General features: G+C 43.2%; 1 protein-coding gene across 3 annotated transcripts in view; it reads left to right on the top strand.

The window, feature by feature from the left end:
• COL19A1 (collagen type XIX alpha 1 chain) overlaps nucleotides 1-16,844 on the top strand; it is a 441,848-nt gene that overhangs the window by 403,389 nt on the left and 21,615 nt on the right. For all 3 annotated transcript variants that reach the window (XM_081529388.1, XM_081529391.1, XM_081529389.1), the window contains 6 exons: nucleotides 3,298-3,342; nucleotides 3,445-3,507; nucleotides 8,013-8,048; nucleotides 8,184-8,228; nucleotides 11,044-11,214; nucleotides 12,980-13,046. In XM_081529388.1, coding sequence (XP_081385514.1) covers nucleotides 3,298-3,342; nucleotides 3,445-3,507; nucleotides 8,013-8,048; nucleotides 8,184-8,228; nucleotides 11,044-11,214; nucleotides 12,980-13,046 — 427 coding nt within the window. The remainder of the gene's footprint in view (nucleotides 1-3,297; nucleotides 3,343-3,444; nucleotides 3,508-8,012; nucleotides 8,049-8,183; nucleotides 8,229-11,043; nucleotides 11,215-12,979; nucleotides 13,047-16,844) is intronic.

The raw sequence follows: 16,844 nt of genomic DNA, 5'->3' as shown, positions 1-16,844 counted from the left end.
AACAGGAACACAATAATAGTGGAGGACTTTAATGCACCACTCACATCTATGGCTATATCAACCAAACAGAAAATTAGCAAGGAAACACAAACTTTAAATGATACAATGTACTAGTTAGACCTGATTATTATCTGCAGGGCACTTCACCCAAAAACAATGGATTTCACCTTTTTCTCAAGTGCACACAGAACATTCTCCATGATAGATTACATCCTGGGCCACAGATCTAGCCTTGGTAAATTTAAAAAAGTTGAAATCATTTCAAGCATCTTTTCCGATCACAATGCAGTAAGGTTAGATATCAGCTACAGGGGAAAAAACTATAAAAAACACAAACATATGGAGGCTAAACAACACGCTTCTGAATACCCAACAGATCACAGAATAAATCAAAAAGTAAATCAAAATATGCATAGAAACAAATGATAAATGAAAACATGACAACCCAAAACCTATGGGATTCAGTAACAGCAGTCATAAGAGGGAGATACATAGCAATACAAGCCTACATCAAGAAACAAGAGAAACATCAAATAAACAACCTAACTTTACACCTAAAGTAACTAGAAAAAGAAGACCAAAAAACCCCAGAGTTAGTAAAAGGAAAGAAATCATAAAAATCAGAGTAGAAATAAACAAAAAAGAAATAAAGGAGACTGTAGCAAAGATCAACAAAACTAAAAGCTGGTTCTTTGAAAAGATAAGCGAAATAGACAAACTGTTAGCCAAACTCATCAAGAAAAAAAAGGAAGGAGAATCAAAACAATAAAATTAGAAATGAAAATGGAGAAACCACAACAGACAACACAGAAAACAGAAGATTATAAGAGACTACTATGAACAACTATATGCCAATAAAATGGATAACTTGAAAGAAAATGAACAAATTCTTGGAAATGTATAAAACCTTCCAAAATTGAACCAGGAAGAAATAGAAAATCTGAACAGACCAATCACAAGCATGGAAATCAAAAGTGTAATCAAAAATCTTCCAACAAACAAAAGCCCAGGACCAGATGGCTTCACAGGTGAATTCTACTGAAAATTTACAGAAGAGCTAACACCTATCCTACTTAAACTCTTCCAGAAAATTGCAGAGGAAGGCAAACTCCCAAACTCATTCTATGAGGCCACCATCATCCGGATACCAAAACCAGATAAAGATGCTACAGAAAAAGAAAACTACAAGTAAATATCACTGATGAACATAGATGCAAAAATCCTCAACAAAATTCTAGCAAACAAAATCCAACAACATTTTAAAAAGATCATACATCATGACCAAATGGGCTTTATTCCAGGGATGCAAGGATTCTTCAACATTCACAAATGAAACAGTGTGATACACCATATTAACAAATTGAAAGATAAAAATCATAGGTACAGAGAATGCCTTTGACAAAATTTATCACCCATTTATGATAAAAACCCTCCAGCAAGCAGGCATAGAAGGAACATGCTGCTGCTGCTAAGTCGCTTCAGTCGTGTCCAGCTCTGTGCGACCCCATAGACGGCAGCCCACCAGGCTCCGCCGTCCCTGGGATTTTCCAGGCAAGAATACTGGAGTGGGTTGCCATTTCCTTCTCCAGTGCATGAAAGGGAAAAGTGAAAGTGAAGTCGCTCAATCGTGTCCGACTCTTAGCGACCCCATGGACTGTAGCCTACCAGGCTCCTCTGTCCGTGGGATTTTCCAGGCAAGAGTATTGGAGTGAGGTGAGAAGGAACATGCTGCTAAGCTGCTAAGTTGCTTCAGTCGTGTCCGACTCTGTGTGACCCCATAGACGGTAGCCCACCAGGCTCCACCATCCCTGGGATTCTCCAGGCAAGAATACTGGAGTGGGTTGCCATTTCCTTCTCCAGTGCATGAATGGGAAAAGTGAAAGTGAAGTCACTCAGGTGTGTCCGACTCTCAGCGACCCCATGGACTGTAGCCTACCAGGCTCCTCCATCCATGGGATTTTCCAGGCAAGAGTACTGGACTGGGGTGCCATTGCCTTCTCCGTCTCAACATAATAAACCTCAACATAATAAAAGCCATATATGACAAACCCACAGCAAACATTATCCTCAATGGTGAAAAATTGAAAACATTTCTTCTAAAATCTGGAACAAGACAAGGGTGCCCCTCTCACCACTACTCTTCAACATAGTTTTGGAAGTCCTAGCCACAGCAATCAGAGAAGAAAAAGAAATAAGAGGAATCCAGATTGGAAAAGAAGTAAAACTCTCACTGTTTGCAGATGACATGATCCTCTACTTAGAAAACTATAAAGACACTACCAGAAAACTACTAGAGTTAACCAATGAATATAATAAAGTAGCAAGATATAAAATTAATACACAGAAATCCCTTGCATTCCTATACACTAACAATGAAAAAACAGAAAGAGAAATTAAGGAAACAATCCCATTCACCATTGCAATGTAAAGAATAAAATACTTCAGTTCAGTTCAGTCGCTCAGTCATGTCCAACTCTTTGCAACCCCATGGACTGCAGCACTCCAGGCTTCCTTATCCATCATCAACTCCTGGAGCTTACTTAAACTCGTGTCCATCGAGTTGGTGATACCATCCAACCATCTCATCCTCTGTCATCCCCTTCTCCTCCAGCCTTCAATCTTTCCCAGCATCAGGGTCTTTTCCAGTGAGTCAGTTCTTCCCATCAGGTGGCCAAAGTATTGGAGTTTCAGCTTCAGCATCAGTTCTTCCAATGAACACCCAGGACTGATCTCCTTTAGGATGGACTGGCTGGATCTCCTTGCAGTCCAAGGGACTCTCAAGAGTCTTCTCAATCACCACAGTTCAAAAGCATCAATTCTTCGGCACTCAGCTTTCTTTATAGTCCAACTCTCACATCCATATATGACCACTGGAAAAACCATAGCTTTGACTAGACAGAATTTTGTTGGCAAAGTAATGTCTCTGCTTTTTAATATGATGTCTAGGTTGGTCATAGCTTTTCTTCCAAGGAAAATTCATAAAATACTTAGGAATAAATTTACCTAAAGAAACAAAAGACCTGTATATATAAAACTATAAAACACTGATGAAAGCATTTTCAAAATTCTTATCCTTCCTCCACCCCATCTCCTGCCACACACCCACACATGCATTGAGGGACTGCCTTCCTATCTGCATGGTGGAGTGTGGTCCCCAGACTCTGTCCAGCGGGGATGGCGCATCAGTGTAGAGCCACACCTGCAGCACAGGTGCTACACACTCAGGTGTGGAGGGAAAACACGTGGCCTTATTCAGTAATTTAGCTCCTAACAGTTCCTGGTGATCTGATTCCTCAGGGGAAACCCGGAGCCCCAGGCCCCCCAGGAATTCCAGGAGAACCGGTGAGTTGCCTGTTTCTTACTTAGCGGTTGTCCTTGTGTTTACCGCATGCAGTTCTAAAGCTTTTCTTGGCAACTAATGTTTGTCTGTGGACATGTCTACAGGGGGAGAGAGGCCCTGTTGGAGACATAGGTTTCCCTGGACCAGAAGGACCCTCAGGAAAACCTGTAAGTCTTTTTCATTATTTAAAATTTGCCTGTTTAAGAAAAGTTCTCAGCATTGCCTCTTTACTTGTTACCTCAGAAAGTGAGATTTGAATATATAGTTTCTGAGGAAGTGAGAGCAGGTCTGCCAATGGCTTCTTGGGGTGTGGTTCTCCCTGAGGGCCCAGCTCCCTGTGAGTATGTCTTAAATCACCATGGGAACAGTGAGGCCTTTTATTTTAAGTGTCAGGAAATTAGACTCATTATTTCTTAGGTCTAATGTTCTCAGCGGAGTGAAAAATGAAATGACCTGTCATATCCTGAAATATGCAGACTCGCAGATTTAACACCTGTGTGTGGAGCTACAGTAGAAAGAGGCTCTGTCTCAGGTTCCCTCCTTTATTTGTGGATTTGTTCTTACACCTTCGTTAGTCATTGCCAAACATATCACCCACTCATGTCCTAAAAGAGCTCTTGGCTACTGAGACATAATTCTGATGTGACGTTGTCACAGTCGTTGTGATTAATTCAGTTCAGTTCAGCATATACTCAGCTCATCCCTGCCGTGTGCTGGGCCCTGAGGGAGGGGTATGTAGAGGAATAGACAGGGTGCTCTTTACAGAAGTCCCTGCCCCCTCTGCTTGTTTCTGTGCCGTGGATTGGGTGGGAACGGATTGCTGTTAGGAGAGGGGGTGGCTGAAGGTAACCAAACAGCACAGAATTCAGGAGGCTGCTCAGTCCTTGTGAAACCTCAGGGTTGGGGCATTCCCTGGCCACCATCTCCACAGAGAAGCAACGTGACAAAACAGCAAGTATATGCAGTTTAGAGTCAGGGAGATCTGGGTTTGTGATATGACTCCAAGGGTTTGTGAGTCACTGAAGTAACATGACATGGTGTAATGTCCAGTGCTTGGACAATGGAAGATGGTCCATTAACATTAGTCTCAATCTCTACCTCCTCTCCTCTGCCTTTTACCAGCTCCCCATCCCAACCCCTGTAAGGCACTCTCAGATGCCATCAGGTTCCCAGGGAGTTATGCAAAAAGCAATTTATTCAGTGAATGCTTCTTGAGCACCTATGACATGTCAGGCACTGTCCTGGGTGCTTGCAGCTCCTTGGATTTATATTCTAGTATAGGGATATGAACCAGAAACAAACACGCATGGTTCAGGTAGAAGATGATCTAAGCAGGGGAAAGCCCTAGAGTAGCATTTCAATAGGGCAGTCAAACAGCATCCAGCATTGGAGCAAGCATGGGGAGGTCAGGTAGACAGCAGGGATGGGGACAGGGGACTTTGTTTCAAGAAAAACGAGAGGCTAGCAGAACCTGCTCTTGTTGAAGGGAGGGCAGGAGGCACAAGGCCAAGAGGGAGGTGAGCTGAAGGAGAGCAGGAAAGACAGAGGGAGAGGCAGGCAGTGGCCACACTGTGAGGAGCTTCTGAGTCAGGGATGGAGTTTGGGTTTCATTTGAACTCTGGTGGAGACCCACTGGGGCGTTTGTAGTGGGTAAGGGAATGACTGGACTGCATTTTCAAGGACCACTCTAACTACTGCATGGAGAGCCGACCGTAGGGAGCAGGGTGGAAGCAGACAGAACCTTGAAGAAGCATTGCCGTGATGTGTCTTGAAGGCAGAGCCATCCGTATTTGCTGATGGACCAGATGCAGTATGTGAGAAAGAGACACAGTAAAGCTGTGGTTTGGAGTCTGAGCCACATGGTCAGCGTGGCACATTTGGTGACACAGGAAAGACAGGAGATGGGTGAATCTGGAAGGAAAAAACAGGAGTTCTCTGCTGTAAAATGTTCATCTTGAAGCACTAGTAGACTGCCAAGTGGAAATGTCAAGTTAGCAATGGATATATCCTTCTGGAATTAATGGAGAGGCCAGGACTGCAGAGACTGATTTGGGTCTTTCAACCTGAGCCTGGATGAAATGAGGTCACTGTGAATTGGAAAGAGAACAGAGCGGTTAGGAGAGGCTCTGGCAGAAGGACTGAGAAGGGGCAGCGAGTGAGGGAGCCGAGTGTTTAAGAGAATGGAGAGGAAACCATATGGAAGTGTGTCAAGGGAGCTTAAAACTCTCCCCTGTGTTTGGAAAGGTAGGCATCCCTGTGGGAGAAAGTACAGCAGGGTGGTACCATGATAAGAATGACCTGGTTGAGAATTTTCCTGGTGGTCTAGTGGTTAAGAATCTGCCTGCCAATGCAGGAGACACAGGTTCCATCCTTGATCTGGGAAGATTCCATGTGCCACAGAGCAACTAAGCCCATGCACCACATCTACTGAGCCCACGCTGTGAGCCCCAACTACTGAAGCCCGCATGCCTAGAGCCTGTGCTCCACCGCAGCAGAAGCCACTGCAATGAGAAGCCTGTGCACTGCTACCAGTGAACATCCACACACATCTACAGAGACCTGTTCATAAATGAATAAATAAATATAGAAAAGAATGACTCTATTGAAAGGGGACATTGGAAGATACAAGAGAGTGGGCTCTGAGTCAGGAGAGAAGACTCACAAGGGGAAACTGGTCTTCACAAGCAACAGGGCAGAACCTCCTTCTTAAGAGGAGGGAGGAGCAGAAGTCAGAGTTATGAGCACAGGTGGGTGGGGCTGAAGGCAGAACCTCTGTGAAGGATGCAAGTCATCACTGACCATGAGGAATGGGCTGGTAATGCTGGAAACGCTGGAGGTTTCATGAGACAGGAAAATAGGTGCAGGTACTTTTGGAAAGAACAGTCAAGTCGAGAAATACCAAGGGATTACTTGGGAGCTGCTGCCACAGGTGCAGATCAGAACACCTGAGCAAGGGCCCCCTTCTTCTGCAACCTCAGGCCACTGCTCAGACGCAGCTGTGCAGTAGATGGACACCTGAGTTAGAAAGAAGAGTAGGGGTCTTTCACATAAGTGAATTGAGAGGGAGAAAGGTAAATCCATGGAGGTTTTTGTAAAAATTTCTGAAACCAAGAACTCCCCTGCCCCCCACTGGTGATAAAGAACAAATTAATAACATCTTCATAGAGAAAAGAGATGGGTGTCCCTGATGTCTCAGTGGTGAAGGATCTGCCTGCAACGCAGGAGACCCGGGTTTGTTCCCTGGGTTGGGAAAATCCCCTGCAGGAGGGCATGGCAACCCACTCCAGTATTCTTGCCTGGAGAATCCCATGGACAGAGGAGCCTGGCGGGCTACAGCCCATGGGGTTGCACAGAGTTGGCCACAACTGAAGAAATGAAGCAGCAGTAGCAGAGAAAAGAGAACACATATGACAGTCACTAATGAATTATAAAAGACAAAAAACTATCTGTAAGTTTGTTCATCTTCTTGTATTGTTACCAGAAACATGAATTACATTTTTACACCAGGTTTATCTTCTCTTATTCAAAAGACATGGTTGTTTCTTTCACATCCTCTCCTTAACCAACTTTATCTTTTGCTTGTGTTTCTGAATGTCATAAATCCTTAGAACTTGATGCTTCAGGCAACATGGCCTTAGTTAAAGTTCTCTAGGTAACTCCCAGGATGTTCAGGGAGGTTGGGAGACTGGGCTGAGTTCCCACCCCAGTGTGATTACAGCAGTGAAAACACTGCTTGTCGGGAGATCCATCCTTGTGGACTCCGTCCCAGCCCAGTGAAAGTCTCCCGGGCTTTGCAGAGGAGGGAGTCCATGTGCCTGCCTGCTGCTGAGAAATCACTTCCTCACCTTGGTCTCCCTCTTCAAATCAAATCTCAGAGACAAACCTGCTGTGGGGCTCTCAATATCTGATATGATCCTGAGTGCTTTCCCTCCTTATACCTACCAGTGGGGGCTTCTCCTGGGCTCACGAATCTGCAAGCAGGACTAAGCTTTACTATCAACTACAGAACTGCCTTGTAGAGTTTGAGAAGCTTCCAGTCTAAGAAGAAACCAGTATTTAATACTCTCAGAAAGCACTATTACAGATTTCTCACTGTCCTTTCATATTTTCCAACTGAAAAATAACAGTTGTCTCTGGCTGACAGTTTATCTCATAGCAGGATCAGGTGCTAGCCATGTTATGAAATTTCTCAAGCAGCAACAGAGGCCATTTACTGAGAATGACTCTTTGGTAGGAAAACTGTTGAAAGTGAACAATGAATATCATATACTGGCCACCCAGCACCATGGGAAGCCTTCTTATTTCTCAGAATGTACTTGATGGAATAAGTGAGGAAAATAACCCTGGTGACTGTTTATAGTGAGCTAGGCATTTTCTGTTATTTCCCTAAATTCTTAGTTTTAAGGCCATTATTTATCCTCACTTTGTGAGTGGAGAAGCTGATGCTATTAAGGTTAAGTAAATTGCCTGAAGTAAATGGAATTTGTAAGTTATAGAGTCAGAATTTAAACTTGGGGCTAATTCTGTCGATTTTGTTTTCTATTTCACTACACTGCCTCACCAAAATCTCAGTGGAGATATGATAAAGTCCTTGAAACTTTACCCTTTTGTTGCATTTAATTATTTCTGTTAATGCAGAATCAGAAATACTGACCATTATTTGTCTTTACAGGGAATAAATGGGAAAGATGGATTACCAGGTGTTCAGGTATGGAAAATGCCATTGAAAATAAATGTTCTAATGCAAAACTACATCCAGATCACCTGCCAGAATTCCTGGTGGAGCAGATTGATGCGGAATCTTGGCGTGCAGTGATTTTTAGTGCTGACATTTGTTTTTCAGGGCATCATGGGTAAGCCTGGAGAGAGAGGCCCCAAAGGAGAACGGGTATGTACGTTCCTACTATGACTGTTACGTCCGTCTCCACAACTGCCCCCATCATTTGAATTACACCGTGATATTTTTAGACCCGCTAGAAATCTCCTGATATGAAAATACTCAGGGTGTACGTGAACCAAGGTCTCTGCCAGGCATAAAACAGGGCCATCCAAGGACCCATACGGCAGTTACGCCTACCTGCTTGGCCTTTACTCACAACTATGCCTGGTTTGTGATCCCATTTGGGAAAGCCCCTATCAGCCTCCCGTGTCAGATACGCGTCCCCACTGTAACTTTCACCCATGCGCTTTCCCCTGGAGTGGGGTTTCTCCACCTCAGACTTGTTGATGTTTGGGGGCAGATGCCTCTTTGCGTAGATGCCCGTCCGTGCTTTGTTAAGATGTGTGGCTGCCTCCCCCATGCCTGGCCTCCACCCACTAGACGCTGCCTCCCCCCGGAACCGCCACCTTGTACTTTCCGGTGCCTCCCAGGGAGCAGAGGTAGCGTTGAGACCACGCCGCAGTCTGGGCAATAATGCTTGGTTGCGTAAGGGGCTGGGGTCCGAGGTAGAGAAAGACGTATAGAGCTACTAGTAATGCCAGTTCTGGTGTGTGCTTTTAGTGTCGTTGTTGATATCAGTGTTGCAACTTCCCATTATTTTCTCTAAGAAACCTTAACATTTTCTACTACATTTGAATTTATTTCTCAGCCACAGGTTCCTTAAGCATTGTTATTTAGGGGTTCTAGTGAGGGCCTGTGTGTATGTGTGTGTGTGGGGACACGTTCTTATGTCCTGGTGTCTGTTTTGCTTATCATTACACAAAGAATCTGGCTTCCCTGGGGGCTCAGTGGTAAACAATCTGCCTGCAGTGCAGGAGACCCAGGTTTCATCCCTGGGTTGGGAAGACCCCTTGGAGAAGGAAATGGCAACTCACTCCAGTATTCTTGCCTGGGAAATCCCATGGACAGAGGAGCCTGGCAGGTCACACAGGGCCACATGGGTTCCATGGGGTCACAAAGAGTCAGACATGACTTGGTTATTGAACCACCACCACCACCACCACCACACAAATAATCCATGATAACTGAAGGAAATACAAAAATGGAGAAACCATAAAGAAAAAAGAAGAAAGTCTACCTTATTTCACTACACAGAGATAAGCACTATTGATATTTTGGGCCTATTTCCATCTCACTGTTATACATAATGTAATATACACATTGGCTTAATGTGTTGATGCAAGTTAGCATATACTTTTTAAAAAATGGGTTCATACTGTTTGGTAAATGACTTTTTTCACCTAACATATGATGACCATCTTTCCATGTCAGTAAACCTAGATCCACATGGACCTTTTAGTGGCTACATGTTATTCCAGTATTTGGATATACCTTTTCCAAGGTATTTGGAAAATACCTTGCCCCTTTTTCTGGAGTATTTACATTCTTTCTAGTTTTCATAATAAAATTACTATAATAAACATCTTTATATCTAAATTATAAATAATTTTAATTGTGTTTATTTTGCACATACTCAAGGTATGCTAGTAGTTCTTCTATTTCCTTTTTTTTTTTGTCTTAGTCATCTCAGATATTTTTCCAAATGTGACCCAGGTTGATATACTTGTATGAGACATATTTTTATAACTAAGGTAGTAGAATTTAAATCAGGTCCAAATGATTTTCTTCTTTGTACATGGCTTCTTTCTATATCTCTTCATTTAGGATCAGATAGATCTCAGTAACTATTCATTCATTTCATTATTTTTTAAATCAGGAAAAATAGAGTTTGAACTTTTGCAGAAGAATCACAAATAGAAGAATGACACACTAAAATACGGGGCAGGTCAATGCACCAATCTTTCATATTCAGTATGATCATCACCTCCTGGAGCTCTGGAACTAATATTTGAAATATGGAAACTGAAATATCTGCCAACATACACACATATTTATTCATTTATATTCCATCTCTCTCTCTCTCCCCCTCTCCCTTGCTCTTTCATACTCTCATGCACAAACTTATACGGTAGTAAACGCCTTGCAGGAAAAAGTCAGCATTAAAGAAATTTCTCAGATTCAAGCACATCTAATTTGTTACGGCGTCTTGTTCAATGAATTTTCTTATAGTTCATTTACATTATTGAATAAATGATCTCAGTAATGACCTTCCACCCCAGTCACCTGCTTTGAACCTTCGCAAAGGCTGTTTTTTCTCACCTTCCTCAGTCATGTCCCTTTAGGACATAGAATGCACTCACACACGAGCACACACACACATGTGCACACATACACACAAGTGCACACCTGGGTAAACATGAGTGCACAAACCAACCCACAGAAACTAACAAAGACCAAACATACAGGAGAAAGCACAAAAAGAATGAGGTACCTGAGTTAGGAGAGATTTTGAGCGTCCTGAGGCTTTTCCAGATGGAAGCTTGCAGTGATGAAACCTTCTTGGCCGTCTTCCTCTGCTATCGCAAAGGAGACCCAGGCCTGAAGTGGCAGCGCCACGGTGGACTTTCAGAAATGTCATCACTCGGGACTGACAGCCGGGTGCAGCTAAGCTCATCACTGACTTTAAACTGAGTGCTTTCTGAGCGCCAGTGCCTCTCTAGGCACTCTGGTAGTTAACTCACTTCTCAGCATCATCTACTCAGTGGATACTGCTAATAGCCCCCTTTAGGGAGAGGAAGCAGGGTGCAGGGAGTTTAACCCACTTACCAAAGGCTGCACAGCTAATACATGCCGGTATGAATCCAGAACCTTTGCTAACATGATTCTAGAAGAGATCATTCGAATTCATTTTTTTCCTTAACAGGGTGATCAGGGAATTCCAGGAGACCGAGGCCCACAAGGTGAACAAGGAAAACCAGGCCTTCAAGGGATTAAGGGGGCCATCGGTCCTGTGGGGCCCCCAGGAAACAAGGGCTCCCCAGGATCCCCTGGGCACCAGGGCCCCCCAGGCCTCCCCGGCCTCCCCGGCTCCCCGGTAAGTGGGCAGAGAGCTCCTGCAGCTCCTGGCTGGGACTGCAAGTCATAAAGCTTTCCAGATAAAGTGACCTTAAGCTGGCCTCTACAAGCACAGCAATCATGTCATTTATTTCCAGTGATGTGCCAGGTCCCGCGCTGAGTACTCACTGAACATTCCCTCCTTAGATCCTCACAACTAACCTGAGAGGACAGGTGACCTCTCCTTCCACCTTGCCAAATGCAGAAGCTAGACTCTGACCTGTCCAGGGTCACAGTGATCTAAGAGGTCAGACCCAGGTCTGACCGACTCCAGGGCCTTGCCCTCAAATACGATCGATGATGTCCCCTTCCACTACACAGAAAACACACATCAATTTATGTTACAACTCCATTTTCTTGACTGTCAGAACAACAAATCTGCCCTGAGTGGTGCTTTGAAGTGGAAACCCATTGGCCCAAGAAAGTATCTGGCTAAGGAAGCCCTTGTCTTTATAAGCATCCTCAGGAGGTGGTGGGTGGCCGTTCTGCAGAGGAACTGAATCAGAGTATGTCCACGTCAGGAAGAAAGCAGGGCGGTCCTAGTGTGAGGCCAGAAAATTAAGGACATGCCATCCCCTGACAAACAGCTAATTCCAGAGATTGGGCAGAACTGGGCATTCCCACCATACTCTGCTTCACCCACTCTTGCTGCGCTCTGCCTGAATCAAGCCTGTGCAATGAACTCTCTGTGCTGTGCCAGTCTGTGGTATTAGATGCATTCACTCAAGGTCATTTGCCCCACAGTGAAAATAAAATATTGTGAAATTATAACTATTTTGTTCCACAGAAGCTATCACTCTGTGAACTTATCACCTTGTCTTTAATGCCACATGTGTATCCCTGGATAGTAACCACCAAATACAAAGAAGAGTAACAACGTACTTTGAAGCCTTAACCACTGTGAAAAATGATAGCTCCCTTTTAAAGCTATCAAGGTACTGAAATAAAACATTACTATTATAAATGTCAAACACTATTATAAATGCTAGGCTCTTGGTCAAATTCATGTAGCTCTATTTGTAAAGGGGTTAAAAAGTCAAGTGGCATCATCTACCTACCTCCCTTTACCAGACTCCACAGCATTTTCTATCAAGAAAATTTCAGACTTCCAGTGATTCATCAGTTAAGGGTCCACCTGCCAATGCAGGAAACACCGGTTTAATCCCTGGTCCTGGCAGATCCCACATGCCACGAAGCAACTACACCCATGCACCACAACTTGTGACATGTGCTACAGCGGCTGAAGCCTGCGTACCCTAGAGCCCGTGCCCTGCACCGAGAGAAGTTACCAGTGAGGAGCCCGAGCCCCGCAACTCGAGAGCCGTCCCCGATCACCTGAATAGAGAGAGCCCATGCGAAGCAGTAAAGACCCAGGATGGCCAAAAATAAATAAATAAAAATTTTAAAAAGAAAAGAAAATTGCTGAATACAGGTTTGCTTGCACTGTGCAAACTGCAAAATAAACTTGACCATGAAGTTGGTAAAACTTAGTAAGCTTTAGCTCATAAATGAAACATGTTAAAGAATCAGCCCAGTTAGAGTTCTCATCCTTTGAAGACACATAATACAATCAGTTAGATATTGACTTTACCAGTATCCAGGGATTATTACAAAGGACAAAACTATTTTGCTTGATCAATGGATCTCTACAGACGTTTCACATATGCATGCCAACCCACTACTTCTGTTCTTTATTCATTTGTGCTAGGTTCTGTATTAACAGACCTTTTCTTCCTCTTCTTTAGGCTGATGTGGTTTCATTTGAAGAAATAAAGAAGTATATTAATCAAGAAGTTCTGAGGATTTTTGAAGGTGAGATTTGCTGAGTACACATTTCTGAACTGTCCCCGCTTCCTCTCTCCCCTCTACTGTCGACAGTCTCTCCAGCAATGTTTATCCAAAGATGCTTATGCACCATCCTCCGTAACAGGTGGCCTGTCCTGTGATGGGGCAGCTCAGATAGGAGCTTCTTACTCACATGGAGCTAAGTTTGCCTCCCTATAAGTTCTCTCCTTATTCCTGGTCTGTAACCACCACAGGGAAAGGACCTTCTCTTCACACGACAGCACTCTGAGTGAGCATCCACAGTACGCCTCCTTAGTCTTCTGCTCCATGGAGCAAACATATCTGCTTCCCCCACGTCATCGCCCTGGAGAAACAGCCCTCGTTCCCCAGGAGTACTGTGGCCAGGCAGAAGACAATGTCTTTAGATCTAGATCAGGCTCAGCGAACCATGGCCACCAGCCCTGTCTACTTGCCTCTTGTTGTTGTTACAGCCACAAGCTAAGAATCGCTTTTACCTTTGTGGCAGATGGAAGGAGGTGTTTGCTTGCATGCTAAGTTGCTTCAGTCATGTCCGACTCTTTGTGACCCTATAGACTGTAGCCCGCCAGGCTTCTCTCTCCATGGGATTTCCCAGGCAAGAATCCTGGAGTGGGTTGCATTATCTCCTCCAGTTTAATCCCCAGCCCAGGAATCAAACCTGTGTCTCTTTCATCTCCTGCATTGGCAGGAGGGTTCTTTACCACTAGTGCCACCTGGGAAGCCCGTGGAAGGAGGATACATTTCTAAATGGTTTTTTAAAATCAAAATAATATTTCATGACATGCAAAATGATTGGAAATTCAAATCTGTGTCCATAAATAGTGTCATGGGAGTGCAGTCACACTCCTTCCTTGACGTATTTTCTCTGCTTGCTTTCATGCTGGACAGCAGGTTTAAGTATGTGACAGGGACTATGTAACCTGCCAAGCCTCAAATATTTACTGTGTGACCCTTTGCCAAGAAAGCTTTGTGACCCCTGATTTAGACACTTCAATAATGCAGCCTAAGATAGTATTCCTTAAAAAATATTATCTGTATCACACTGTTGATTCATTTTGACTTTTAAGTGAACTAACAACCCTCCATCCACCTTATAGCAACTTTAAAAAAATTGAATGTTTCTCATTACGCTTTGTGTTCATTTTTTAAATGTAAGTGTGTGATTTTTATGTCTATTTTTACTCAACTTCAAGTGATTCTCGTACATACATTGTTCCAACCTGAAAATATCTTTCGGAATCTTGTCTCGTTGTAGGGCAGGTTGCCTGACCCTCATAACTTTGTGTCATCTCTAAATTTCATAGAGATTTTTGATAGAAATGTTGAGTTAAAAGGATTAGTTCTAAACACAATTGAGTTCTTCCTGCCCATTCGGAAAGCATCTATTTAATCTATTTTAGCGAGCTCTGAATCCAAATAGTTGTTTAAAATCTAATCCACGTTTCTTTATTTACAAGGATATTACATAATTTTGTCAAATGATTTGCAAAAACCAAGATCATTTCCCTCAACTATGAGCTTAATAAGGTGGGAATTGTCTTTAGAAAATAAATCCACGTTGGCTCATGGTTCCTGCTTTGCTAAGCTAAACATACATTGTTGAATTTTCCAGGGAGTAAGATGACAAGATACCCCAAGTTCATCTTAAGGCTTTCACTACCAGCATGGAGTTACCCTCTCTCCAGGAAGCCTGATTATTTTAAGCAGAAGTTAGTAAGACAGACCAAAATATCAGCACTTGGGTGGACATCCTCTTATTTCACGTGAGCACTAGAGAGAACAGAGTAGCCCAGGGACTTAGGTCGCTTCAGTGACAAAACAGAAAAAAAAAAATGTTTTTTCAAAGGTCATGAATTCATGCTGCTGATTCCATCTTGCTCTCTACTAAGTATCTTTATCTTGCTCTGACCTGATAGTTTTTAGTACAATTCTCCACTCTTTTTTTTGAGTTACGAGTTTTCTCCTTGTAATTTTAATGTTGCCCTTATATATTAGAATCTCCTTTTCTTTTCTGACTTTGGAATCAAGCATCATGAAACAAGCTCCAAACTTTGCAGTCCAGACATTCCCCCACAACAAGCATCCCTCAAACATCTGAAAAGGAAAAAGACATCTCAAGCTCTTAGGGAAACAGTGAAAAATAATCGAGGCATAGGCAGGACCAGGTAATTTTCAGGATTCAATGCAAAAGGAAAATGCAAGTGCATTGTTCAAAAATTATTAAGAATTATAAGAAAGGAATAGCAGAACATTAGACCAAGCAGGGGAACCTTCTGAGGGTGGAAGGTAGCACATCTGTAAAGTCAGCCCTGAAGTCAGGACACCTGAGACCTCAGGTAATATCTGCATCTTTAGTAGCCCAGAACCTTGAGAAGGGGAAGCCCCTGGTGGCTCAGACAGTAAAGAATCTGCTTGCAATGCAGGAGACCTGAGTTCAATCCCTGGGTCAGGAAGATTCCTGGAGAAGGGAATGGCAACCCACTTCAGTATTCTTGGATGGAGAATCCCATGGACAGAGGAGCCTGGAGGGCTGCAGTCCATAGGGTCACAAAGAATCGGACACGACTGAGCATACCACACTCACGCGTGCACACAAACACACACACACACACACACACACTAGTAAGTATTATCTTGTTCTCTTCTTTCAATATATCTACAATGAAGATATTAATTTATATATGTATTTATATACATGCTCTATACAGTCAGCAAAGCAAGACCTGGAGCTGACTGTGGCTCAGATCATGAGCTCCTTCTTGCAAAATTTTGGCTTTAATTGAAGAAAGTAGGGAAAACCACTAGGCCATTCACATATGATCTAAATCAAACCCCTTATGATTATACAATGGAGGTAACAAATAAATACAAAGGATTAGATCTGGTAGACAGAGTGCCTGAAGAACTATGGACAGAGATCATAACACTGTACAGGAGTCAGTGACCAAAACCATCCCAAAGAAAAAGAAATGCAAGAAGGCAAAGTGGTTGTCTGAGAATGCCTTGAAAATAGCTGAGAAAAGAAGAAAAGTGAAAGGCAAAGGAGAAAGGGAAAGATATACCCGACTGGATGCAGAGTTCCAGAGAACAGCAAGGAGAGATAAGAAAGCCTTCTTAAGCGAACAATGCAAAGAAAGAGAGGAAAGTAATAGAATGGGAAAGACTAGAGGTCTCCTCAAGAAAATTAAAGAGATCAAAGAACTAGTACATGCAAGAATGGACATGGGGAAGGACAGAAACAGTAAGAACCTAACAAAAGCAGAAGATATTAGAGGAGGTGACAAGAATGCACAGAAGAACTATACAAAAGAGGTCTTAATGACCCAGATAACGATGATGTGATCACTAACCTAGAGCCAGACATCTGGAGTGTGAAGTCAAATGGGTCTCAAGAAGCATTACAACGAACAAAGCTAGTGGAGGTGATAGAATTCAAGCTGAATTATTTCAAATCCTAAAAGACAATGCTGTTAAAGTGCTGCACTCAATATGTCAGCAAATTTGGAAAACTCAGCAGTGGCAACAAGACTGGAAAAGGTCAGTTTACATTCCAATCCCAAAGAAAGGAATGTTCAAACTACCATACAATTGTCATTTCACATGCTAACAAGGTAATGCTCAAAACCCTTCAAGCTTGGCTTCAACAGTTCATGAACTGAGAACTTCCAGATGTACAAGCTGGATTCAGAAAAAGCAGAGGAACCAGAGATCAAGTTGCCAACATTCACTGGATCATAGAAAAAGCATGGGAATTCCAGTCATCTGCCTCACTGACTACAGTAAAGC

Source organism: Giraffa tippelskirchi, chromosome 9, assembly GCF_054371585.1.
Source record: "Giraffa tippelskirchi isolate mGirTip1 chromosome 9, T2T-mGirTip1v1.2.pri, whole genome shotgun sequence".
Taxonomy (NCBI): Eukaryota; Metazoa; Chordata; class Mammalia; order Artiodactyla; family Giraffidae; genus Giraffa; species Giraffa tippelskirchi.
This window is presented reverse-complemented; position numbering and strand designations above follow the sequence as displayed.